Source organism: Xyrauchen texanus, chromosome 21, assembly GCF_025860055.1.
Source record: "Xyrauchen texanus isolate HMW12.3.18 chromosome 21, RBS_HiC_50CHRs, whole genome shotgun sequence".
Lineage (NCBI taxonomy): Eukaryota > Metazoa > Chordata > Actinopteri > Cypriniformes > Catostomidae > Xyrauchen > Xyrauchen texanus.
In genome coordinates this window covers 17754911-17780275 of record NC_068296.1, presented here as the reverse complement: position 1 = coordinate 17780275, position 25365 = coordinate 17754911, and the positions used below count along the sequence as shown (strand labels likewise).

The window sequence follows — 25365 nt, the reverse complement described above, 5'->3', positions numbered from 1 at the left end:
TTAAACCCTCCAAAAATGTGCCAAATTCACTTCTATTGTAAGTGCCTCACTGTAACCTCGATTTTTACTTCATTTTGTTTAAAGAAGAAATGCCACAAATGCTGTAGAAATTGAGTTTACTTGTATTGAATCCGGAATATTCCTTTAAGTACTGTTGCAGCGCTTGTGTAGCGAGTGATTGCGTACAGAGTGACGCTCACTCAAGACATGCAACACATCAACAATAGTTTTGATAGCAAAACAAACCCAATCTATCCCAAAACCCTACATCTAAAGACAAGCATCATCTAAATACCCTTAGAATCTTCCAATTCAAACAACCTATTCACCACTGATATGCGCTCATTTAAACAGCACATTTTGAACGGGTGCTAGTTTAGGGGGATGCTGCTTGCACCTGCTATTAAAAACCATTGCGCACGCTCTCCGAGCCCGCAACAAAAGATCTGCTGCAACACTCGCTGTGACTGCGGGATGCTCGATGCTTTTCAGTAGCACAGGTGCTGCTGGTGAGACTGACCTGAATGGTGCAGGTATACTCCGTATCATCCAGCAGTCTGACGGTACACATGTATTCTCTCTCAAGGTTTCTGACGCTGGCACTCATCAGCCGACTCAACATCTTCTCAAATGCACGATCGATGGTCTGCGTCCGGGACCAGAACACAAAGCTCAAGCAATGTCACATTGACCAAACTCTCCGGTCGCCCAAATGAATCATGTTAACCGAGGCCGAGAGCATCTTTGTCCTCCGCTCTTGTCCGGGTGAGTGTGTTTTTATTTTGTTATAGTGAACACGTTTCTCCAGCACGCAACCAGGTCCAGATTAAGTAGCTGTGATCTCAAGCAGACAGTTGCAGCCCGACTGTTGACCATTCACCGGTTGATATTTGAGCAAGTGGGCGGGCGCATCGTAGCTGATTGACACTCCTTCCAGCCAATGGTATATCTTCCCAAATAAGGACGCGTTTGAAATGGACAATGAAAGATTGGGATGCCTCTGCTGCGTCTTTGGAGGTCACTGTTATCCAATAAGATATTGGACAAGTGATAACAGTTTTGGGATCCCATGGCAAAAATAATAAGTGAAGAGATAATGTTAGTTTCGTAAACTATTTCCAAGTTGACACTGTAATGTTTTTCTTTTTGTGTTATAGTTTTCCATTCATTTATTGCCAGCTGATCTTTTGCTCACCTGCAAACCCATATTTGCTTTACATCAAAATATGAAATATACCTTGTTACACTTTTAAATATTCCAACAATACATGGGATAATGGCATGCTTTCCATGTATTGTTGTATAAATGGCATGTCCAAATGACATAAAGTGTGTTGCTCTACAAACTTACATGAATGTATTCCAGCAATACATTAATTTGTTACTTTATTACCAGTTATCTTGCATGTAAAACATGGGTTGTTGTTGTTGTGTGTTTAAATGGCAGGTTTGCTTGATAATTTATTGTAAGGACGTGAAAAAAAAAAAATACAAAATAAAGTTACAGTGGTGCACTTACAATGAAAGTGAATGTGGACCATTTTTGGAGGGTTTAAAGTCAGAAATGTCAAGAATAAATATAAAAGCACTTACATACATTTTTCTGTTAAAACTTGAGCTGGAAAAAATTTAAATCGTAGTTTTAACAAAGTTGTATAATTTGATCTTTACACAGAAAAGGTCAGTAAGCGATTTTGTCACACTAAAATCATGTTAACACACATATTGTTTATGTCTTGTGGTTATACTTTTAAAACAGTATTTTGACATTAATGGATTGGCCCAACAGTGAGGCACTTCCATTGTAAGTGCCTCACCTAACCCAGATTTGTACCTTTTTTAAATAAAAGGACAAGTCAATGTAAAAAAAATGTGGTAATCAACATTATACTATAAATGCTGTCGTTTGAGCTTAACTTGTATTGAACCTGCACTGCCAAAATAAACAAGTGGACATTAGAGCCTAGATACAACCTAGAAAGAAATAAACCTGTATCTTAGTTCTTTGAAAATGGTTAAAATCCCTGTCTTTCAGGGACATTATGCACAGACAGTATTGAACACTTGTAGTTAAGTAGCCTACTTAATGTAACTACCATGTAATATACTCTCCCTGGCCAAAACAAAGTTTCATACTTTATTATTTCGCTGGGTTTAGCTTTGATTACAAAGCAAAGTCACAGCATATATTTTCATCCAGAGTTGCATTCATTTTTGGCCGAGATCTTGTATTGATGATGGGAGAGTCAAACCACTCCGTAAAGTCTTCTCCAGCACATCCCAAAGACTTTCAATGGGGTTAAGATCAGGACTCTGTGGTGGCCAATTCATGTGTGAAAATGATTCCTCATGCACCCTGAACCATTTTTTCACAATTTGAGCCTTATGAATCTTGGTATTGTCATCCTGGAGTATGGCTGTGCCGTCAGGGAGGAACGAAAACATTGATGGGATAACCTGGTCATTCAGTACATTCAGGTAATCAGCTGACTTCATTTTTCTTACCGCATAATATTGCTGAGCCTAAACCTGACCAATCAAAGCAATCCCAGATCATAACACTGCCTCCAGAGACTTGTACAGTGGGCACCATGCATGACGGGTGCAACGCTTCATGTGCTTCCCTTCTTACCCTGATGCACCCATCGCTTTGGAATGGGGTAAATCTGGACTTATCAGACAAAATGACATTTTTCCATTACTCCACACTACAATCTTTATGCTCCCTAGCAAATTGAAGTCATTTTGTCAGATTAGCCTCACTAACAAGTTGCTTTCTTGTGGGCACACAGCTGTTTAATTCCAATCCTGTAAATTCTTGTCACATTGTGTATAGAAATGCTCTTACTTTCACTATTAAACGTAGCCGTGAGTTCTACTGTCAATTTTTTACGATGTGATTTCACCAAGCGTTTAGTGATCTCAGATCTCACAATCATTCAAGATTTTTTTCCGATCACATTTCTAACCTGAAGCTGACAGTTCACCACCATCCTTCCAGCTATAATGCGTTGGACAGATCTTAATAGAATTCCAGTGATTTCAGCAATCTCCTTCGATGTCTTCTTTACTTGATGCACAGTTACATCTTTCCCACGACCACAGGACACATCTTCCACGTGGTTGTTTAAGAAATGAGAAGCTACACACTGCATCAGCTAGAGTTAAAAGAATTGTTGCCAGCCTAAACATATTAATCACTGCAATAATGATCCAATCATAGGCTCTTAAGTATCTGCTTAATTAAATCCAAACTTTTTTTTTTGCAGGGTAGTGTAAATTATGATATTTGTGAATTCTCTTTGTTCTTTTAGTTTGGGAACTTTATTTGAAAACAAATATTGTTGAAATATCTACTACCAATGTGTGTGAATTTGTAAGCGCAACTAAAAATAAAAAAATTATGACATATGCCAAAACTATGCTTTCGACTCAGTTTTAGGTAATAGAAAAATTATGGCATTTTAACAAATCTTCTCCTTTCTCCAGTTCAACCACATTAGTGAGAGTTTCTGTATTTACATTGGATGTACAAACAAAGAGGGTCAACTGGAATAATATTTAGTTTATTATATAATTCATAAATTAGATATGAACTTGAATTTATTTAATAACTAAATTACCTCAATTCCAAGACTATACGTGATCAAATACACAAGCAAACTTCAGTCGTAGCACTTTATGGGTTTTAATCAGAATATTACACTTGATTTACAAATAATTAGTATAAATATGTATTTAAATGCATGAGAACGTCTTCCTTTTACTCTCTCTGGTCCACAAACACACACACATATTTATGATAATTGGTAATAATTAAGCAAAAAGTAAACTATAATGTAAGAAAAATCCATTGTTGCATCAAAACAATGCCGTACTGTATTGTGTGTTCATACAGTGAAGAAACATCACATAGTGAATCCACTGGAGTCATTTTCATCATTCTCCTCTGGTTCATTGCTGCTCACGGAGGTGGCTTTGGCTGAGCTCTGTAACTTGTTCTCTGCCTTGCGCGTGTAGGGCCGACCAGGTCGAGGAAGGTTCTGATGGTGCTGCCTTCTGATGTTGGCCATGTGGTCCACAGTATGGACACAACTTTGTCTCCTGTCCACTGCCCTCATCATATTAAGCTTGCAGGAGGCGATAAGAGGCCTGCCTATGTCTAGCTCTCTGCTCTGAGTGAGACGTTCTTTAGTTTCTGTGTGGAAGTAGTGCAGTTTGACCTTGATCACCAGTGATCCCTAAGAAGTTTCAGAGAAGTTTGGTTAAAAATAGATTCTTGCCTTTGCTTAACATTGTTTGTTAAAATCATTAAATGATAACACGGCCCAATGGAATAAAAAATCAATAATTCATGTACATTTATTTCTTTCTAAGTAGACATGTAATAAGCTGAATGTACACACAGCTGGTCATTATCGCAAAATAAACCTAACAGGGTGGCCAGATCTTTTTTAATAATTAAAAATGTATTTCAAATCTATTACACAATTTTCAATGAGGAAAACACCTTTAAATGTACCTGGAGCCTCTGAAGGCAACATAATCTGAGGGTGCTGTCAGGAGTTTCACCAGTGCTCACAAGCAGAGAATCAATTTCTTCTGACCTGCCACTAGCTGAGAAAATGTCCTGCATCCCCTAAAAACAGAGGGTGTAATTGTAATTGTAATTTAACCAACATATTCTGTAAAGAAAGTTGAACAACATCAAATTGTTTATGTACCAAAAGGACATGTTAAGCTTTTTACCCCTAGATGTCAGTAGATTCAATGTTTTCTTTCACAAAGTCATTCTACTTTGTTTCTGCAGCACCTTTTGAACATCAGTAAACTTGCAGTACATTAATAAAAATTTAATAAACTTTATAATTAAGATAAAAATCACTGCAAAACAATAATTTACCCATGCAGAACGAATGTATTGTAGCTTTTCAATGAACTCTGCTTTGCTTAATTCAACCAATTAAGCAACTTTAACTCCCAGAAAGGGGATGAAAATCTTTTTGTTTTTGTAGCATGCATTAATGTTCTGAGGCACTGCATGAATCTTGCATTAATGTTACATCTATAAGTTTGTAAGAACTTAAGAAGCAACAACACCTTCACAAATACAAAACAAACAGTAAAAATAAAATGTCTTCTCTTTTGGGCCCACACATCCTGACATTCATATCCTCATGTGTGTATGTGTGTCAAAAAAAAAGGACCTGAAAAGCCACGACTCACTGGTTCGCTCTCAAGAATCAGAGTGCAGTCCTGGGCCACAGTGCTTGTGTTCCTCAGTGTACCAAACACAACCAGGACATTGGAGAACAGAGCAGAGAAACTGAGCTCAATCTGAACACCACAGTCGTGAAAGTTCAGACACTTCCGACCAGGAAGAACTGAGAAAACATTACCAAACACACAGAGCAATGTAACAATGTTATTTTACTTAGTGACAATAAATAGAAACACATATAACATACAAAACAGTATTAGATTATAGTGTATGTGCCCCAGATGTGGGGCAAAAACAAGGTAATGTAAATTCTGCTATTTTACGAATATTAAGAAGAAAGCCACCATACATGAAAAGATACTCTAATATTTTAGACATCAACTCTCCTGAGGTTGATATGGTGGTACATGCATGTATATTTAAAATAAGTGAGGAGAATATATGCTTCACATTCATATCTTATCTCTACACTGCAGCTGGAGGAACACAATTGATGGCTCTTCCATATTTTTTCTATATTAACATGCTCAACACAGAGGGTCTACTCTCATATTTAAAGGGATAGTTCCCCCAAACATTTAAATTCTCTCATCCTTTACTCACTGTCATGCCATCCCAGATGTGTATAACTTTGTTCTGCTGAACACAAACAACATTTTTATAAAAATATATCAGCTCTGTAGGTTCATTAGATACAAGTGAATGGTGTCCAGAACTTTAAAGGTCCAAAAAGCACATAAAGGCAGCATCAAATTAATAAATTTTACTCCAGTAGTTAAAATCAACTTTTTCCCGAAGCTATATGATAGGTGTGGGTGAGAGACAGATCAATATTTAAGTCCTTTTTTTACTTTAAATCTCCACATTCACTTTAACTTCCACATTTTTCTTCTTTTGTTTTTGGCAATTCACCTTCTTCATACATATCGCCACCAACTGGGCAGGGAGGATAATTCTTAGTAAAAAAGGAATTAAATATTAATCTGTTTCTCACCCAGTGTTGGGTAAGTTACTTTCACAAAAAGTAATCCACTACTTATTACTGATTACTTCTATAACATTGTAATCAGATCATTTTATTGATTCCTTAATGGGGAAAGTAATCAAACTACTAATTGCTTTATACTTTCAAAAACCAATAACACCTGTGAAAAATACAAACATGGCACTAATAGCTCTTTTAGTACTTTAATATTGACCAAAGAAAAAAATTATGCAGGGTTGGGAGGGTTACTTTTTTAACGTAATCCATTACAGATTGCCAATTACTTAATAATAAATGTGATCAGAAACGCAATCCAATTACATAAATGTGAAAGTAATTTAATCAGATTACTTTCATTACTTTGCAAAGTAATGAAACTCGTTCACCCATTCACACACACTCACACACCAATGACAGCAGAGCTGCCATGCAAGGTGCTAGCCTGTCATTGGGAGCAACTTGGGGTTCAAGGACACTGCGGCATGTGGAGACCTGTGGGCCAGGAATTAAACCACCAACCCTGCGATTAATGGATAACCCGCTCTACCAACTGAGCCACAGCTGCCCCACCCCATAACACTTCATAAGAAAGTGTTTCACCGCTGTTCAAATGCATTTTGGATCGCATCATTTTTAAGTATAAATGTTTTCCATCTGAAAGGACTAAATATTAAAATTAAACAAATGACAATAAAATCCAAAGTAATCTCTTCGGTAATCAAAATACTTTTTGAATGTAACTATTCTAATTACCAATTATTGTATTACAGTTAGTTATATTTAGTATTTTAAATACGTAATCCCATTACATTTATTCCATTACTCCCCAACCCTGATCATCATCCTCCTCCTCCTCCTCCTCATCATCATCATCTTCATCTCATTATTATTGTCATAATTAAATGCTGGAGAGTATATGTCCTCTGCTTGCTCATGATCCAAAGTCAAACATCACCAGTTAACAGTTTATGTTTATGGAGGATTTTAAAGGGTAAATAAAGTTTTGATTCCAAAAAGAAAACAAAATCTAGTTTTAAAGAATGAATCAAAAGAGATTTAAACTTTTAGTGTGTCTTTTCAATTATATATTCCTAATTACTGTAAGTGTTGAACATGTTATATTTGCCAGATATAACCCCTCACCCAGACATTTGAACTGTTCTCAACAATAATTTATCAAGAGATTGATTGTGAGCACCAGGGGTGTCGCTAGACTTTAGTGGCATCTGGGGCTTAGCCGCAAAGAGTTCCCATTTTTTTATTGATACCATCTGATAAAGGACTAGTTGCAAATACATACATCGCAATTTTCATCGCTTGTTTCGTGCCGCCAGTTGTGCAGATGTTGAGTCAGTGGCAGATGCCGGATCCTCACGCCATAAACGTGTACAGACAGACACTCCGCTTCTTGCTCCGCATCAGTTCAGTGTCATGCTCCCATACTCAATTATCTGACCCTTTGCTCCATTCATTCAAAATATACTACATTAGTGAGCAACACTATCGCTCCCTGTGCTATAGCTTACTTCCATGCCCTTTCTGCATTAACACAAAATGTAACATCTATAATAACCCACACCTATAATATTGTTTCTTTAGATATGTTTTTAACCACTAGAGTCATATGGATTACGTTTATGCTGCCTTTATATGCTTTTTAGACCTTCAAAATTCTGGTCACCATTCACTTGCATTGTATATACCTACAAAGTTTAGATATTCTTCTAAAAATATTCATTAATGAAGAAAGAAAGTTATGCACATCTGGAAAGGCATGATGGTGAGTAAACAAGGAGAGAATTAAAACATTTTGGTGAACTATCCCTTTAAATAACAATGGTTCTAGTATTTAATTGACAAATGGAAACAGAAAAGAGGAAACGGTCATAGTTTGAAGTTTAAAAATGGAACCCGATTGAATCAGCTCACTGGTGGTCATTTTCCACTTTTTTGGAAGACATCTATTTCCTTTTAATACAGAAACATGGTTTATATGAATGATCCTACACCAAGAGTCATGCATCACAATCTAGCCCCCAAAAGGAACCTAAACGGAAGTCACAAAACTGTGAGATGGCCACAGGTGATCTAGCACTTTTATGTGGAAGCAATGACTAAACAAGCTTTATTGGATTGATCTTTGCCTTTTTAAAAGATAAATTCCACTGCATTCATCACTGATGCTGAATATGAATATTTTAAAGGGGTCATAACATGGATCAAAAACTTGCCTTCAGTCCAAAAATAGGGTTGAATGTACTATATAAACACTATAACTGTACTGTCACTTTCAAATTTATTAATTTCACATCTGAAGAAGTTATGCAATCACAATAGTCATTTAAATTGAGATCTTAAAGATGCAGCAGCAAAAACAACCTTTTTAATTCTCAGGTTCAGAGAGAGGGTGGAAAATGGTTATGTAAAATTACTATTTTTGATAGAGAAGTCTTGACAAACATTATAAGTGGACTTCAGGGAACAGAAAAAATTAACAAAGAATTTTTTGTTTCTTTGTTTATATAATACAAGACACATTCAAGACAGTGACAACTGATGATGTCATATAGAATGTTTACCATTAGCCTGTTTCCAGCTAGCATCTCGTCTACGCAGCTCCATGGTGTGTCCAGATGTTCGCACAGGATCGGTCAAGGCCCGAGGCTCTGTTAGAGTGTGTCTGATTTCTACTACCTGCCTGCCACGCACCAGTGGGTCCTTTCCCAGATCTGTGCAAAATAGGACAGATTAATTACAAAACGCAAATCACGTGAGAAACATTTTCCTATTAACTATTGATAGAGCAAAGATATTCTCTGTTCTGTTGCCATAGCTAGTAGTGACTGTTGTCCATCATAATTATCAGTCACTACACAATAAAAGAAAATCAGGTAGGACAAGCATGACTCAGCATGTTGATCAAACTAATGGGAACTTAAGTGTTATAGAAAAGAAAATGCTTCAGTAACCTACACATGTGCTTCCTGTTGTAACATCTAAATAAACTGTTCATTCAAGTAAAAATATGACCTATGACTAAATCAACCTGATTACATTTAGTTACATCAACCAAAATACGATAGACTGTACTCTACCGTTGCTGTAGACTGCATAATCTGCATATAGGCAGCGGCAGAACTGCAACTCTTTACATATCGTAAATGACCCATTTACGATATGTACAGAGTTGCAGTTCTGCCGCTGCAATTCTGTGACATTCTGGCTTTTACATTTTTGTAAAATAAAACAACATCATTACAGGGACATATTAAAGTTTGTATTAGTCATACTAGTCAAGCTAAATTACTAAAAGATTCAGATGTCCATCCAGTTAAATGGGCAGCATCAGGGTGGACAATAACAAGGTGGACATTCAGTGGATTAATGAGCCAATACATGGTCTGTGATTGATATCTAGGGAACATATTTGTAAACTAATATTTAAGATTTTATTTCTTTTAACATAAATACTGTATATTAAAATTAAAAATATAATAATTTCCCATATATCTTCCCATAATAGGGTGGACATGTTATGTTTGACCACATATGACTAACACCACAAAATAAAAAGGAAAACTTTATGAACTTCAAATAACGTACTAAAGTAATTTTGCAGAATGTCTGATGTCCACCTCCAGAGTGTGTGATGTCATTTCCTAACATATATATTCAACGAAAGGTCATAGTTTCATGACATAACAGGGTGCACAATAAAATCAAGGGACACACAAAAAACTCCACTATCAGTGTTAAAATTACACATTTACCACAAATGAATACATGTTAGTGAGAGAATGTAACACTAAACTCTTAGCTGTATGTGGGGAAAAAATACAAATCCAATGATTTAGCATTTATTTTTGTCGAAGATGTTTGGTATGCAGTTTTGGGGTCATGAGGATTTCAATTATTTAAATTTGAACTTTTAAGCCCAAAGAAGTGTGTTACATTATAAAAAGTCTTTATTCTTTTTAACAAGCCTATCAAAATTGTAATCGGGTGAAATTAAACAATATAAACACCACAAACACACTTGTATTGGGGACTAAAAGGTGCACTCAGCGATTCCTGAGAATTCGATGATATTGATATTCAAAACTACCAAAACAAACACCCAAATTGATTCCTTTTACCTCGGAGATCTCTCCAACAATGAAAATCCTTGCCGATGTGTTGACGTGGCTCCTAGCCCTCCACTTATCATTATCCTTATTTTTTTGTTTATATGCTTCTGACCTTTTTCTCTTGTTCTGTTTCTCAGCCATTTGTCCTCCTCGGAGTTTAGAAATTTTGCATCAGCCAGATTTGCCATCGCTCTGCCCCCACCCCCCATCCTGTGCACATGCAAAAACCACCCCCTGTTGCTCTATGACTGGAGTGGTGTTGTGTGGATCGGTCTGATCCACTTTGTTTTTGCCCCATTTACAGAACGGAGAGCTAGCAGACTGTGAGGAGATATTTGCAGAATTTGACAAAGTCTATTAGATTAGAAGTACTGACTGCACCTTTAAATGACACAGAACTGTAGGAATGACCCATATTTACAGGTGTTCCTGTGCGAGACGCTGATTAACATTGAAAAACAGTGCGGATGGATGCAAAAAGGCATTCAGTGTGAACGTCCCTTACTTAACTTAAAATGATTTAATACAATGACCAGGAAAAAGAGAGAAAGGGAGAGAAAAGGCTTGACATGAAAATAGTGTATTTTGTCCTTGGATTAGCGTTGTTGTTTTGGCAGTAAATAGTGTTTATCATAAGTGAATTGTGAGAAGTGTTTTAACTAAACCTGTACTACTGTACTTTTATTTTGAATTCATGAAGTAATCTAGTTTTTCTTACTTCTTTCTCTCTCTCTCTTCCAGAATGAGCTCTGACATATGCAATAAACTTTTATGGCATGTCATGAATAGGTGCATTTACTGGTGTTTGAAAATCCCAATAGTGGGAAACAATTAACATGCATTCGAATGCTATATGATTTTTACAAAATGATCTTGCTTCTGACAGAAAATGTGCTGATTGTCACTGATAGTCCGTGTAAAGCAACAGCCGATATCTCACACAACTCACGCAAAAGGTCTGTGTGATTCAGGTCTACTTCTCTCGATTTGTGAAACATTCCCATCAGTTTGGGTGTATGATGCTAAAATACGAGACAAACGCCATTGCGAATGGATTTCACAAAGAACGCAATTTTTCCCTTAATTATGCGACTGTGATGAGGAGGAGGGCGTGGCTGGACCATGATGGAGCATGGCCATCACTAAATCAGCTGATCAGCGGGAGAGCAAGATAAGGGGCAGCCTGAGACGCTGGTTCCAGAGAGATGCACACGGCCGCATTGAATGTGTCGAGTTTCTTATTAAACTTTACATTTACAATTCAGCCGGTTCCAACCTCCTACTTGCCCATCCCCCAACTGATACAGGGACGATTCCTTATTTTACAGGACGTTTGGCGTATTATGTTAATTTATTTTACCTGATAATGCTTCAGCATGAGGGTGACTCTGTCTCTACTCACTGTCATAAATTCCCGCAGTCCATGATGGAAGTGACAAAGGTTGTCAGAGGTGAGGAATGGCAGAATTCAAGTGATAATGCATCAATTACCGTAATTTCCGGACTATAAGCCGCAACTTTTTTCCCACGCTTTGAACCTCGCGGCTTATACAATGACGCGGCTAATATATGGATTTTTCCCGCTTTCAAATTTGATAAAAAATTTAAAAAAAAAACATTCTGTGACGTGCTCAGTTTTTTGGCGGCGTGAAGCTTTCATTAGACCAATGAAATTGCCGAACGGGTTAAGGTCAAAACAACTTTTTTGTTTACTGTTTAGATTAAATCGAAGGCTCAAACTTCCCATCATTCTGATTACGGTAGTAATTTTGTCACCCTCACCATGGCAAAGACATGGAGAAACGCATATGATGCTGCTTTCAAGTTGAAGGCGATTGATCTGGCTGTTGAAAAGTAAATAGAGCTGCTGAACGGGAGCTTGGTCTTAATGAGTCGATGATAAGACGTTGGAAACAGCAGCGTGAGGAATTGACTCAGTGCAAAAGAACACTAAAGCTGAGGCTATTCAACTCCCGACACCGAAGGAGATGACTTCAGTGGTTTCAGTGCACAGGACGAGGAAGATAGTGACCAATGACTTTATTGGTAGGCTACTGTTTACTGCAAATGTTTTATTACAAGCCGTGTGTCGCCCGTCCGGGAGAGAAAAGCTGTAAGGGCGCTTACACCTGCGCTAAATTGTCTAACACCGGTGTCTTATATTCAGGTGCTGACAGTAGATTATGGACTTCTGAAGCAGCAAAACAAGTGGGTACACTGAGGGTATATGCAAATATTGATCCTTAGAAGTCATTATATGAAAACAGCCCTGGAAAAAAAGCAAGCATATGGTGTGTACGTGCATATGGCCCTGACTACACAAAGTCCCAGCCTTAATTGCAGAGGAAACTAAAAGAGGAAACTAAATTCTGTTCTCAAACAAGAACCCTGTTAATAAAAAAATGAAATGCCACCGAACATTACCCCAAAATGTAAAACGTGTGGGAAAATATGCCCTTCAGAATTGCTCTTATTCTGATATTGTTATTCATTTTCTTTTATAGTCCTCGTTAAACATATTATGGCATAAAATATTCAATGTTTATTTGATTCTCAGGGTAAGATGTAATAAATTCATGAAGGGATTAAATTGATATATCCCATATATATATATATATATATATATATATATATATATATATATATATATATATCTATATCAAAAACATATGCCCACATCTTACCCTGAGAATTACATTTTTTATTGTTTTATATTTATAATTTATACAAATGATATATTTAATGTACCTAGCTTTAGAAATATGTAGATATTTTATCTAGAACAGAAATAAAATTACTGATTTGGAAAATTATTTTTTTAAGTTAAGAGAGGGCCTTTGGTTCAGAGGTGCTGTTTTTGAGGACAACTGAGTAGTTACACTTCACCACATAACCAGTTATGCAGCAATGATTGGGGTTTTTTTAGGCAGGAAGGAGTAGTCACTTGTGGGCTCCACAAACACAGACAGTGTAATGTCAGTGGGACAGGGTGCAGACTGAGATACAAGCATACAAGACAGGAGGAGGGGGGCAGTAGGAGGGCAAGTGGGGCACTAAGCAGCTGTCCTTAGGTTAAGCACTCTCAAATTTCCCCACCTGAGTGCAGCAGCCAAAGAATGAGGTCACATGCTTTGGTAGTTACAATTTAAAAAGCCAAGTGCTGTTACCAAAGACACCAATCAAACAACCAAATAAGCTCTCTGAGAGTGTAAACCTCACTCCACTGGTCTCAAGAGGCGCACAAGCGAATGACGCTAGAGGCTGTAGCCTTTAGCCTTCTCATTTGCGTGCCTGCCTCCCATGCCAGAGACCCTGGTTAGAATCCCGCTAGGTGCAGGTCGAGCAGAACCGGTTACAGTGGTGTTGTGACCGGATGGGATTGAGGTTTAGGGGGCGAGTGTAATGGTAGCCAGCTGGTAGGTAGCTGTGCAGTGTGTAAACCTCACTCCCCTGGCCCCTGGTGCACTAGAAACTGACACTATGGGCTATAGCAGAGGAGCGACGCTCACAACAACGAGCAGAGCACCAGGTAGCTAAAGCACAGCAAGTTGGCACAGTAGGGGGCACAGGTGGTGCATCAGCCAGTCATCTCAGTCAGTCGACCCGTGTCACCTGTTGGATCTGTCCCTTGACCTCCTGCCAGCGGGCGTTTGACACATCACGTGGCCTCGACGTGCACATAGCCTGGCACTTAGTGGCGAATGGCGGTTGTTGTTGTAGCATTTAGCCTCTTTGTTAGCGTGCCTCCCATACCAAAGATGCCAGTTCGAATCCCGCTGAAAGCGGGTTGAGCAGGACTGGTTACACATGGAAAGGGATGATTATCTCAACCATTAATATCCCCATCATTATTGAATTCTCGTTTTATGTTTTTGGTTTACAGTGTTAATGTGTGCATTGCATAGGCATGCTATTGTAGTAACTGAGGCTGGACAATGTAGTTTAAAAATAATACAGTCTTCTATTGAACTCATATCAGCCATATCACAAGTTTAACCTCATAGCGTGTGTGGAGGCTTCACGTTATTCTCCGTGGCATCCATGCACAACTCACCACCCACCGAGAGGAAACCACATTATAGTGACCATGAGGAGGTTACCCCATGTGACCCTACCCTCCCTAGCAACTGGGTAAATTTGGTTGCTTAGGAGTAGAGGTCGACCGATTATTCGGCCGGCTGATTAATCAGCCGATTTTTAGCATTTTTTACATAATCGGCATCGGCCAATATCCAAGTATATCAAGCCGATTATTAGGCAGGCGCATCTGTGGGCAGCCTAGTGTTGTTGTGGAACACGTGTTCGACGCACGCTGCCCCTAGAGTCATTTTCCAGCAGAGTGAGCAGACCTCATCCAGTGCCTAAGGAAGGAGCTAAGTTCCTTGGAGAAAACAGTAAGGATTAAATTTGTATAACTTCTTTATATTTAATTAAAAACTTTTGATATTTTACTGCCAACTTCGAGAAAAAACGCGACATGACATTCGGCTACTTTGGATATTGATAGCGTAGTTGAAGTTGCATTATCACAGCAGAAGGGTTGCTATCATGTCACAATAAGTAAGCAAGAATTTTGCAATTACAGACAGTGAATCTGAGACTTTTATTTGTTCTGTTTGTGTGTCTTATATTTGAGAGGGTTGTCACTCAATGCAGAGAAATAAGTAATAAAAAAAGATACCAATGCGCTATATGCTATTGAAGGACTGGCTTTGGTAAGCTCGGACGTTATCGCTTCTGCTGTCGGTACTGGAGAAATTAAGAAAATACATTCTTTATTGCTATAAAGAGAAAGTTATTTTATCTCGCCAGCCATTTCTATGTATAATAATATGAAACCATTTGTCTGTGATGCAATTTAGCTATTCGCAGTCAGAGAGAGAGAGATCTCGCGCACAGCGAGCACAACAAGAGCACTGCTAAATGAGTGACAGAACTAAACATTCAAACGTAGCCTGGTTTAGATCTGTGATATTAGTCTGAATTTATTTTATATTTCGCCTTCCAAAGATTATAAAAATAATATTTATACATAACCCGCATTCTGTCTAGCACAACTCCCTTCACTTCACAGCGGTGCACTGACATTTCTCCCTAAAACTCAGCACGATCAGTGAAAATGCTACTGTTGCTAAATTGCGGGATGCGTTTAATAATAAAAAGAGCGCAAGAGATACCGTTCCCAAGCCGGCGCGCGTTCCGATACAGACAGCAACGAGACAAGCAAAGTATAGGCTATTTTGGGTTTCATGTGCTCGTCTAAACAATCAACTATACACAAAAATATGTCTAAACGACCGACTTGGAGATTCACTTAAACACAGTTTATGTCTTAAATGGACGTAGTTATGGAAATAATTGGGAGAAAATATGCTGCATCAGGAGTCTATTAGATCTGAACTCGGTCTTAAAGGGGAAGCTGTCTATTAATAAACATGCTGACGATTGAGCCATTACTGCGAATCAAACAACAAAAGGCAAAGAGAAAATCACTTACAGCTCTTGAATGAATAACTTCTGCATTAATAAGCATTAATCTATCTATGATAAACTATGCAGTGTTATTTTACAATTGATTACTTTATTAGATTTCTTTTTAGACCACACCTGAACAGTAATGTTAGTAGACCTTCCTGAAATTAAATCACTGTGCCTATATAACGTTTATCTTTGTTTAATATTATATATATATATATATATATATATTATAACAAAAAGAACCGTTAAGAATACTGTTAAAGTACCGGATCGATAAGCAGTATCGGTAAGATAGTAATACCATTAAAACCTTAACGATGCCCATCCCTAGTTTGTCCTGTGCTTCTCTTGGATGTTCTGAATATTGGATTACGTGTCTGGATTGCCCCTTTATTAAAGCTGCATTTGGATCTCAACCTTTGTGTCTCGGTGCAGTTCGTAACACCTGCTTTGTTTATTTAATATATTTGTTATACATTATTTATACAATATGTTTTTACATTATACATTTTAAATTTAAGTGTCAAGTGTTCAATAAATGTATTTGTTGAGAAATTTTGTCTATCTTAAGTAATTATTTGTGTTACATTTTATCTTACAAATAAAAGGTTCAAATAAGAGATTAAAAACAAGCACATATCGGCCAAATATAGGCCAAAATAAATCGGCTGCATTAATCGGCCATCGGCCGACCCGGATTTCAAAAGATCGGCATCGGCCTGAAAAAACCAAAATCGGCCTCTACTTAGGAGACCTGGCTGGAGTCACCAGGGGTGGAAGTCAGCTCTTTGCTTGCAGCAGATACTGATCCATGGAATTTAAAAATGTGGCTTTGATCATCATTTATTAATTTCTTTCACTAGAATGTTTTTTATAAAAAACACAATTCTGAGCTGGGTACTTCTGGTTGAGTTGAAACGGAATGACACAAATGTATCCATCAGCAATGACATTATCATAATGTTTGCATAGTGAATTGTTATTTGTCTTCTTTCATACATCTATTTGCAAGATCTGATAGGAATGTGCATGCAGCATAGTGGAGCTGGTTTTTACAGAAGCAGTGACATGGTATTGTGTCAGTTAACTGCTGGCTGAACCCACCTGCAGAGACCTGCTCTAAGACATGGGTCACCCTCTCCAACTGTAAGATATGTTTGTTCAGATACTTGGTGAAGATCCCTGTGCTCTTTCCACCATCCTGGACTTCAAAAGCCTCTGCGTCTTCACTCCTGTGGGGGAAAGCAGCATGAGCACTTTTTCGTAAAATACAACATCACTGTTACATAGCTATGACAGTACTTACGTGGCATATCCATACACTGTGTTGCCCAAAGGAGACAAAGGCTTTATTTCAGAGGAAGGACCTTTCTGTTTGTACCTGGAAGATACAAAATACTTCTGTTTAGTAACTCTGTTACCTTCTCATAGTAGTGTATCCCTAAAGTCCAACTCTAAACTGCTTTAAACTATGTGAACTGTGGTTATCCTCTTTAAATAAAATCAAATACAGTATATTGAATTAGCAAGAACATCGAAAAGAGTATGTTATTATTATCTTGAAATAAATCTTGTAATGGAATTCTTAAAATACTTTGTCACATTCTAACAAACATATATATGCACAAGGTCATCATTAAGCTCTTTCAGGCCTACCATTTCCTGCATGTGTCCAGAAGAATGACGTTGAGCTGGGCTTTTCTCTCCTGCATACTGTGCATCACTCTCTGTACACACACACAGTTTTCTGTTCGGTAGGGTCTTGGAGCATCAATGGCCACCAGGTAATTCCTACCAGAGTGCTCGTACCCATGGCCAGCATAGTAAAAAATAGCTGGAAATAATATGATGACAGAGAAAAGTATTTGTCTTTGATTACAATATAGTGTAATAGTACATTGTTCCTGAAGTCCTTGGCTCTCTTACATAGTAAAAGGGAGCTGGTTCCTTCTTAGAGTTCCTTAAAATACAACACTGTATTTAACATAATTGCAGACAAAATAACAACTACATTATAACTGGTTTTGATTGTTCACAGGATGTGAAATTCCAATTATGGGCAACAAATACAACAGTGTTGAAACTGTTCAATATTTTAGCTAATAAAAGCAGGTGGATCATTTGCATAAATATAAGACTACACAACTTCTATTGTTGTTTTATCTTTGATATTGCCAATAGTCATCATTGGTGCTGAAAGCTTTTTATATCAATGCCAAAAACAATCTTGCTATCTGAGATCAAATTAAAAGTGACGAAACTGTGAAGTGTAACCCACATATACAGCAATACAGAGTCTTGTATCAGTATATAATTATATAAATTGTGTCATGCAGAACTGAGTAATGACTGCACACTTGGGGCAGCTGTGGCTCAGGTGGTAGAGTGGGTCGGCCACTAATCGCAGGGTTGGTGGTTCGATTCCCAGCCCACATGACTCCACATGTCCTTGGGCAAGACACTGAACCCCAAGTTGCTCCCAATGGCAGGCTAGCGCCTTGCATGTATGAATGTGTGTGTGAATGGGTGAATGAGTCACAGTGCAAAGCGCTTTGAATACCGTAAAGGTTAAAAAGGTGCTATATAAGTGCAGACCACTTTCCATTTTCCACTTTCTATTGTACAGTACATGTGTATGATACAATCATTGTCATCACGAGGCTCTTTATGACATGATTCCCTTTACAAATACTGTTATACATAAAAGTAGCAAAGCAAACTGCTAACCACACATCTCTGATCAGCCAATAAGCAGGCTGAAGCATTTCGGATGACATTCTAAAAAAAGTTGTGTGGTTGAAAGCAGAGTTTTTTTGACCTATGACATACAATGATATTGTATCACCGGAAAAAGTCCTTTTTTTCACTCAGACAGAACTTACTCATACTCTTCATTCAGATACAGTGAGAGAGCAAGTTGCAGCAAGTTGAAAAAGAGAAATCTGGAATGTGTCGTCTCTACATCACCAAATGTACTTTACAAAATTATATATTTTTTGTTTTTTCCCCCAACCAATTCCAAAAAACTCCCCCATATTGTATTGGCTTGTAGAAGCAGATAGTCCAACTGATTCAGTCATTCAAATTAACAGAGCCACAGTCTTTTAGATGAAATCAACCTAAAAATTGCTTACATATTGTTGACTCTGCATCTTTAAAGGAATATTCCAGATTCCATACAAGATAAGCTCAATTGAAAGCATTTATGGCATGTTTATTACAGTAAAAAATTATTTCAACTCATCCCCGTTTTTCTTTGTTACAATGTTACAATGAGACAATTACAATGGAAGTGAATGGGGCCAATTTTTGTAGGGTTTAAATCAGAAATGTTATAGAATTAAAAACCTTACATCTATAAATGTAAAATAACGGCACTAAAAATATTGTTAAAACTCTTATTATTTGAGCTGTAAAGTTGTTTACATTTTTGTAGGGTTTACGGCATTACATCTCCATGGCAACTAAGTTGTAAAATTGGATATAACTTTACACAGAAAAGGTTAGTAAGTGATTTAATCACACTAAAATCATGTTAACACACATATTGTTTATGTCTTGTAGTTATACTTTTGAAACAATGAGTATTTTAACATTAATGGATTGACCCCATTGTAACCCAGATTTTTGCTTTTTTAAAAGAAAAGGAGGGACAAATCGAAATAATTTTTTTATGGTTATTAATCGTATGCCATATATGTTGATGTTGATTGAGCTTAACTTGTATTGAACATGGAATATTCCTTTAAGCTGGGATACATCTATGAGAGAACTTTTTTAATGGTAAAATTATTTTAAATTAGTGTCATTGCAGACCCTATGTGTAGCCAGGAACCAGAAGCTTTTACTACAAACAAATCTTTGAAACCATTTCCTATCTACTTCCTGTCAGATAAAAAAATTTAATTGTTAAAGCAGTAACGTTAAACAAACCAGGCCTGTACTATTAGCTCCACCAGCAACACACAAGTGACTCACCATACACTCCTCGGTCTAAGAGCTGCAAGAACTTGTCAATGGCAGCCTGCATTTCCTGAAGGGTGAGATCTAGCAGAGCGACCACTCTGAAACCCAGCTGTTGCAGAAGATTACCTAGCTCATGAACATCCATAGTGGGGGCCATCAGACCAGGGTGGTGGTTGTAGTTCAGATTCCCAATCAGTAGTGCCACTTTGTCAGTTGCTAAATGAAAGATTAGAAAGATGTAGTCTGATAATCTGGATCCGACATTTTACGAACAATGAATTTCCATGACTTTTCCATGGCTTTCAAAATAATTGAATGTTTGCATGTCAAAATTGTTTGTTTACAAGTAAAAAAAAATGAGATCTGAATGCAGCTCAATAGAGTACTTGGCTTTCTCTTTTTGAAATTTCATGCGGCCAGATATATCAATGACTTTTACATGACTTTGCAAGTTTTAATAATGTCCATGATGTGGGGCCTGGGTAGCTCAGCGAGCAAAGACACTGACTACCACCACTGGAGTCGCAAGTTTGAATACAGGGCGTGCTGAGTAACTCCAGTCAGGTCTCCTTAGCAACCAAATTGTCCCTCTTTTGCTAGGGAGGGTAAAGTCACATGGAGTAACCTCCTCGTGGTCGCTAAAATGTGGTTTGCTCTCGGTGGGGCACGTGGTGAGTTGTGTGTGGATGCCGTTGAGAATGGCATGAAGCCTACACACATGTGCTATGTCTCCACGGTAACAAGCCATGTGATAAGACGCACGGATTGACGTCTCAGACGCGGAAGCAACTGAGATTCGCCATCTACCACCCTGATTGAGGTGAGTCACTATGCCACCACAAGGACTTAGAGCACATTGGAAATTGGGCATTCCAAATTGGGGAGAAAAATAATAATAAAACAAATTTTAATAAAAAAAAAAGTCTATTATGTTCAAAGTCTCATGATATTAAAATGTAAGATTTTATATTTCCAGATTTCCCATGACTGTAGTAACCCTGTATGAATTAAAGGGTCTGGTTGAAGGGAAATGTTGAATGTGGGAGTATTGTGAAACCCAGGTAAGTAACAAGTTTATTTTTAACCTGAAAAGCTTTTCCTCTTTGACCTACCCATAAGCGTGGGTGTTGGTGGTTGATCTGGAGGCACTGTGAGGGGAAAAACCAAGAAGAAATTTTTTTTTATTGAAAGCTGAAAGATGATTTAGTGTGAGAAATGTAAACAAACCACGCACGACTAGCTATTGGATGTTATAATGAAACCCATAGCTGTAGTCCATGAGCAACTGGTTTTACAATGGAAAAAACTCTCATCACCACATTATTTGTGTTCCATTATGTGACAAGAAAAAAGGGAAGCTCTCATCAAGAGGAATGGTTTCAACTTTAGTTTTGCTTTCATGTATATAGGGTCCTGTGTAGACTCAAAATACAATTTAGTTCCTGATTGTTCTTAACTGCTGCAATTTAGGGAATGTACCAGCCATTTGAAACTCAAGTGACAGAACAATGAATTCATAGTTTAGAGTTAAAAAAAAATGCAAGTTTTTCTGTATTGCACTACAAAGCAAGAAATCTGAGAAAATCTAACTAAATAAAAAATTAAATATACCGTCATCTTGGGAAGCTTAGTTCCCAGAAGAATTGCATATTCTAAATTAAAACACTAACTGGTCTATAAGTCCAGTCAGGCTGTTCTGCTTTAATGGTTTTAGAGGGGTTTAGAGCATGTGTCAGGCTGTGGGACCAGCTGAACATCTTAGGGAATGTTCACACCACACTTGTTTTTCCATCTGCCTGTGCTGTTTTTCAAATGTTTGTCTATATACACTCACCGACCACTTTATTAGGTACACTTACTTATTCATTCAATTATCTAATCAGACAATCATGTGGCAGCAGTTCAAGGCATAAAATCATGCAGATACAGGTCAGGATCTTCAGTTCATTTTCATCAAGCCTAAGCTTTCTACTCTTGGCAGACAAAAGTGGAACCCAACATGGCCTTCTACTATTGTAACCCATTCGCTTCAAGGTTCGACATTTTGTGCATTCTGTAAAGGTATTCTGCTCACTACAGTGGTACAAAGTGGTTATCTGTATTTCTGTCAACTCTAAACAGTCTGGCCATTCTTTGTTGACCTCTTGTCAACAAGGAGTTTCCGTCCGCAGAACTGCCACTCCCTGGATGTTTTTGGCACCATTCTTAGTGAACTCTAGATACTGTTGTGTGTGGAAATCCCAAACAGAAACACTCAAACCAGCCCATCTGTCACCAACAATCATGCTATGGTTGAAATCACTGAGATTATATTTTTTCCCATTCTGATGGTTGAAGTGAACAATAACTGAAGGTTATGACCCCTATCTGCATGATTTTATGCTTTGCATTACTACAAAATATTGGTTGATTAATCGCATTAATAAGTAGGTGTATTGGTGTACCTAATAAAGTGGTCTGTGAGTGAACATGCGCTCGATGCACATTTGACCGTTGTGTGCAGCTCACATTTTTTTTCAGCCCCCTTAGGCAGGTTTAAGCTGTTTCTTTCAGAAGGAATAAGCTATAAGAACTAATCAGACCTCTTACCAATCTCAATTTCAGCCGCTTCAGACCATCTCTCCTCCAAAGCATTTGACACAGCACAGAGGTATGAACCAGCACTGTCTGCACTGGCATTTTCTATCTAAACAAGGAAGATCAAATTCACAAGATAATTACTTTTGTCAAATTCAATCACTGAGTCAGTCAATACATTTCATCAAAGCTTTCACATTTGAAAGCAATGACCTGTGAAAGCCATACCCAACTTTAATATAAAATGAATTAACACAATAACAAAGCAGCAAAAGAGAGAGTGCTATGTATATGTTTTGTGAGTGGTGTGGTATGGTAATGTCTGGTCTTACACTGAGTGATTCTGTAGTCTGTTTAGGCAGGGGGTGGCCATTTCTGTACCACTGGTAGGCAGGTGTAGGCTTGCCTAAAGCTGTGCATCTAAGAGTAAAAGTCTTCCCTGCTTTTACTTTTTGACATATAGGGTGAATGGCTATAAGGGGTGCTCCTGTCCAAGCACGAGAAATACCTAAATGCAACATCAAAAGTTACAAACTAATACGAAGTTTGACAACCTTGTTTAAATAATTTTTTCTCTTAACTGTATACCAGGATGAACAATAAAAATTAGGGGTGGGCATTTTGAGTAATGTTTTAGTCCATTACTCTTAACACGTTAAAAAAAATTATCAATTACTTGAAATTTAGAATTTAATATCAACCTTCAAATTTTCTTCACTTTTTTTTTATGAAAAACTAAGCATAAACAACAACTTGGTAAAAAATGAGGACAACAAAAAAAATCTGCATCACACATTGAGTGCCAACCACTTTCAATGAGGTTTTTGTAGACATTTTATTTAAAAATGTTAAAGTTGATTTTTTTTTTTCATTGTAAAGATTCACAAATGATCCCAAAATCTAAATTGCACTTAAACATATGTTTAAAAGCTTCTGAAGCTATACAAACACTTTACATAATAAAATTATTTTCATTTTTGGGTCAACTGTTCCTTTAACAACATAAACATATGCAGTTTCATTGTTTCCCCATGTAGGCAAAGGCACAAAGGAAAGTCAATATGCAATATCCAAGTAGTGTTTTTACTAGTCCAGTTTTTAAAGCTGAACGAGTACTCAATTAATCGATTTTTCATGCACATCCCCAATAACAAAATAGGTTAATTGACTCTTAGGCCAAATTAATAATTCAGACTGTAATAAAATGGCTACAAGGCCACTTTAGTTGTAAGTTAAAGATTCATGCCTGAGAGTGCAATGTTGAATAACAGACATGATAAAGAAACATACCTTGTACATCTAGGATTCTCACTTTAACCCATTCTGTGAACTGATAGTTGCCGTACAGGTCGCTTACTCTACAAATGTATTTTTCAGTTCTTTGGAGAGTGACAGTAAGTTCGGTCTCTGTCCCACCTTCCACCTGAAGAGATTATGCACAACATCATTTGAGATTAGGATCATTTTCTGGTATATATTTTTCACAATATTAATACCAGGTTTTTTAAATCAAGCTATACACACCTCTGTCTGTTGTTTATCAAACCACTGATACCTCAAAGAACCAGTGCCTATTGCTTGAACGCTTAAAGTCACCTCATGGTTTGGTGGTACACACACAGATATCGGCTGCTGCAGAATAACAACTTCTGCCCAAAAAGAACAAGATATCATAATTGTATATATCATACATAGTAATAATTTGTGGAACTGCTGCAATTCAGGAATACACAGCAGAAATTTCTAAAAGGGGAAAAGACATAAAAAAAACCAACATGGTATGTTCTAAGTTACACATAAGCAAAAGTATAAAACAAGTACATACCAGTTCTCATGACTGTCTGCACAACTCTTTAGTCTGGAAGGTTTTAGACCACAATAGTGCTGCTCTTGAAAGCCAGCCAGTCTTTTCAAAATCTTACCACCTGGGTAGAAAAAAACAGAAGTATGAACAGTGATCATGACAACAAGAATGACACTCAAATTCCAAACAATGAGGAGAAATCCATCTCCCAAAAGTTAAGCCACACCTTTAATTTACTGTTCGCATAAGCTAAAAAAAGAATGTTTCAATATGTTCATTACTGTAAGAGAGACAAATCTACTGTATCATGATTGACTTCAGAAATGTCCATACAGCCAGAATTATGCCATACATGCAGAATTAGAGTGCGAAATGAAGAGAGTAAAAGCAATGACAGTTTATTTCCAATCTGTTTTATTGTTCTAGACTCATTTAAAAAGACACTATCAAATACATCAGGAAAATGAGAAGTCTCTCTATTAATTATTGGTAATGAAATGCTGATGTTATGAAGTTAGGTTTCACAGCAGTCATGTGAAAGTATGTGGTTAAGGGTAGCTTAATTTAGAAAGTGAAATGAGAAGATATATGCTTCAAATATCAAAACTTCAAAATCACATTCTTCAATGGCGTTCAATACAATAAACGAAAACGTATAAATGGTCATTATTGATTCTGATCATGATTTTTAAGCAATTCCATAACGCAAACTACAGTTAAACAGAAACCACCTTAAAACTTTAAAGCTGTTTAAGCGACGCGACGCATCAACGAAATTGTCAACACGGAGAGGAGCGTATACTTTGACGCGTCGCTCGCTTGCAGTGGCGATAGGGTGTTAAACACTCACCTGTCCTAGTGCTCATTGCAGTTTTACGTACGCCAGCTGACTACGATCAATCACACATCGCCCTCATAAACTTCCTCATAACAAGCGCATAACGTCAGCTACGTCGTCATGCGGAAATTCAATATTCAACATGCTATGATTACAATGCAATGTTCCAATGACAAAAATTGAATGTTGGTTTCCCGTAAGAATGACTGACTGGCCCTCCCACTACCGCTGTGTTCAGTGTATTTGCGCCCTTATAACGGCACTTGTTGCTGCAGGTCTGGTTCTTGTAACAATGCAATGTTTTGTTGTGTTTTGTTGATTTGTTGTCATGTTTTGTTTCCAACAATCTATTTGAGTGCCAACCATTTG

General features: G+C 37.5%; 2 protein-coding genes across 3 annotated transcripts in view; both read right to left on the bottom strand.

The window, feature by feature from the left end:
- The window catches only part of LOC127661190 (FERM domain-containing protein 5-like), a 155423-nt gene extending 154623 nt beyond the window's left edge, over nt 1–800 (bottom strand). Inside the window, 1 exon segment of the mRNA XM_052151792.1 lies at nt 521–800. Coding sequence (XP_052007752.1) covers nt 521–622 — 102 coding nt within the window. The 5' untranslated portion in view covers nt 623–800.
- A 2849-nt stretch (nt 801–3649) lies between these two features.
- Nucleotides 3650–25160, bottom strand: LOC127661755 (mucosa-associated lymphoid tissue lymphoma translocation protein 1-like). 2 transcript variants are annotated; one of them, XM_052152614.1, is made up of 15 exons: nt 25009–25160; nt 24180–24279; nt 23879–24003; nt 23645–23777; nt 22687–22862; nt 22367–22463; nt 20890–20925; nt 19790–19993; nt 17468–17645; nt 17118–17192; nt 16916–17043; nt 8786–8935; nt 5227–5384; nt 4523–4639; nt 3650–4241 (listed from the first exon to the last, which is right to left on the bottom strand). In XM_052152614.1, exons 2-15 carry the CDS (start codon nt 24187–24189, stop codon nt 3909–3911), a joined length of 1920 nt encoding a protein of 639 aa, XP_052008574.1. In that variant the 5' UTR covers nt 24190–24279; nt 25009–25160; the 3' UTR covers nt 3650–3908. The 2 variants fall into 2 exon arrangements, with proteins under 2 accessions (XP_052008574.1, XP_052008575.1); XM_052152615.1 differs by having other exon boundaries at nt 23879–24000.
- Nucleotides 25161–25365: the final 205 nt, after the last annotated feature.

Coding starts and splice junctions, on each gene's coding strand:
- LOC127661755 (XM_052152614.1), bottom strand. Junction 22,464..22,686: donor AGACTACAGAATCACTCAGT/GTAAGACCAGAC, acceptor TTCCTTGTTTAG/ATAGAAAATGCCAGTGCAGA. Junction 17,193..17,467: donor CTGGACACATGCAGGAAATG/GTAGGCCTGAAA, acceptor TGTATCTTCCAG/GTACAAACAGAAAGGTCCTT.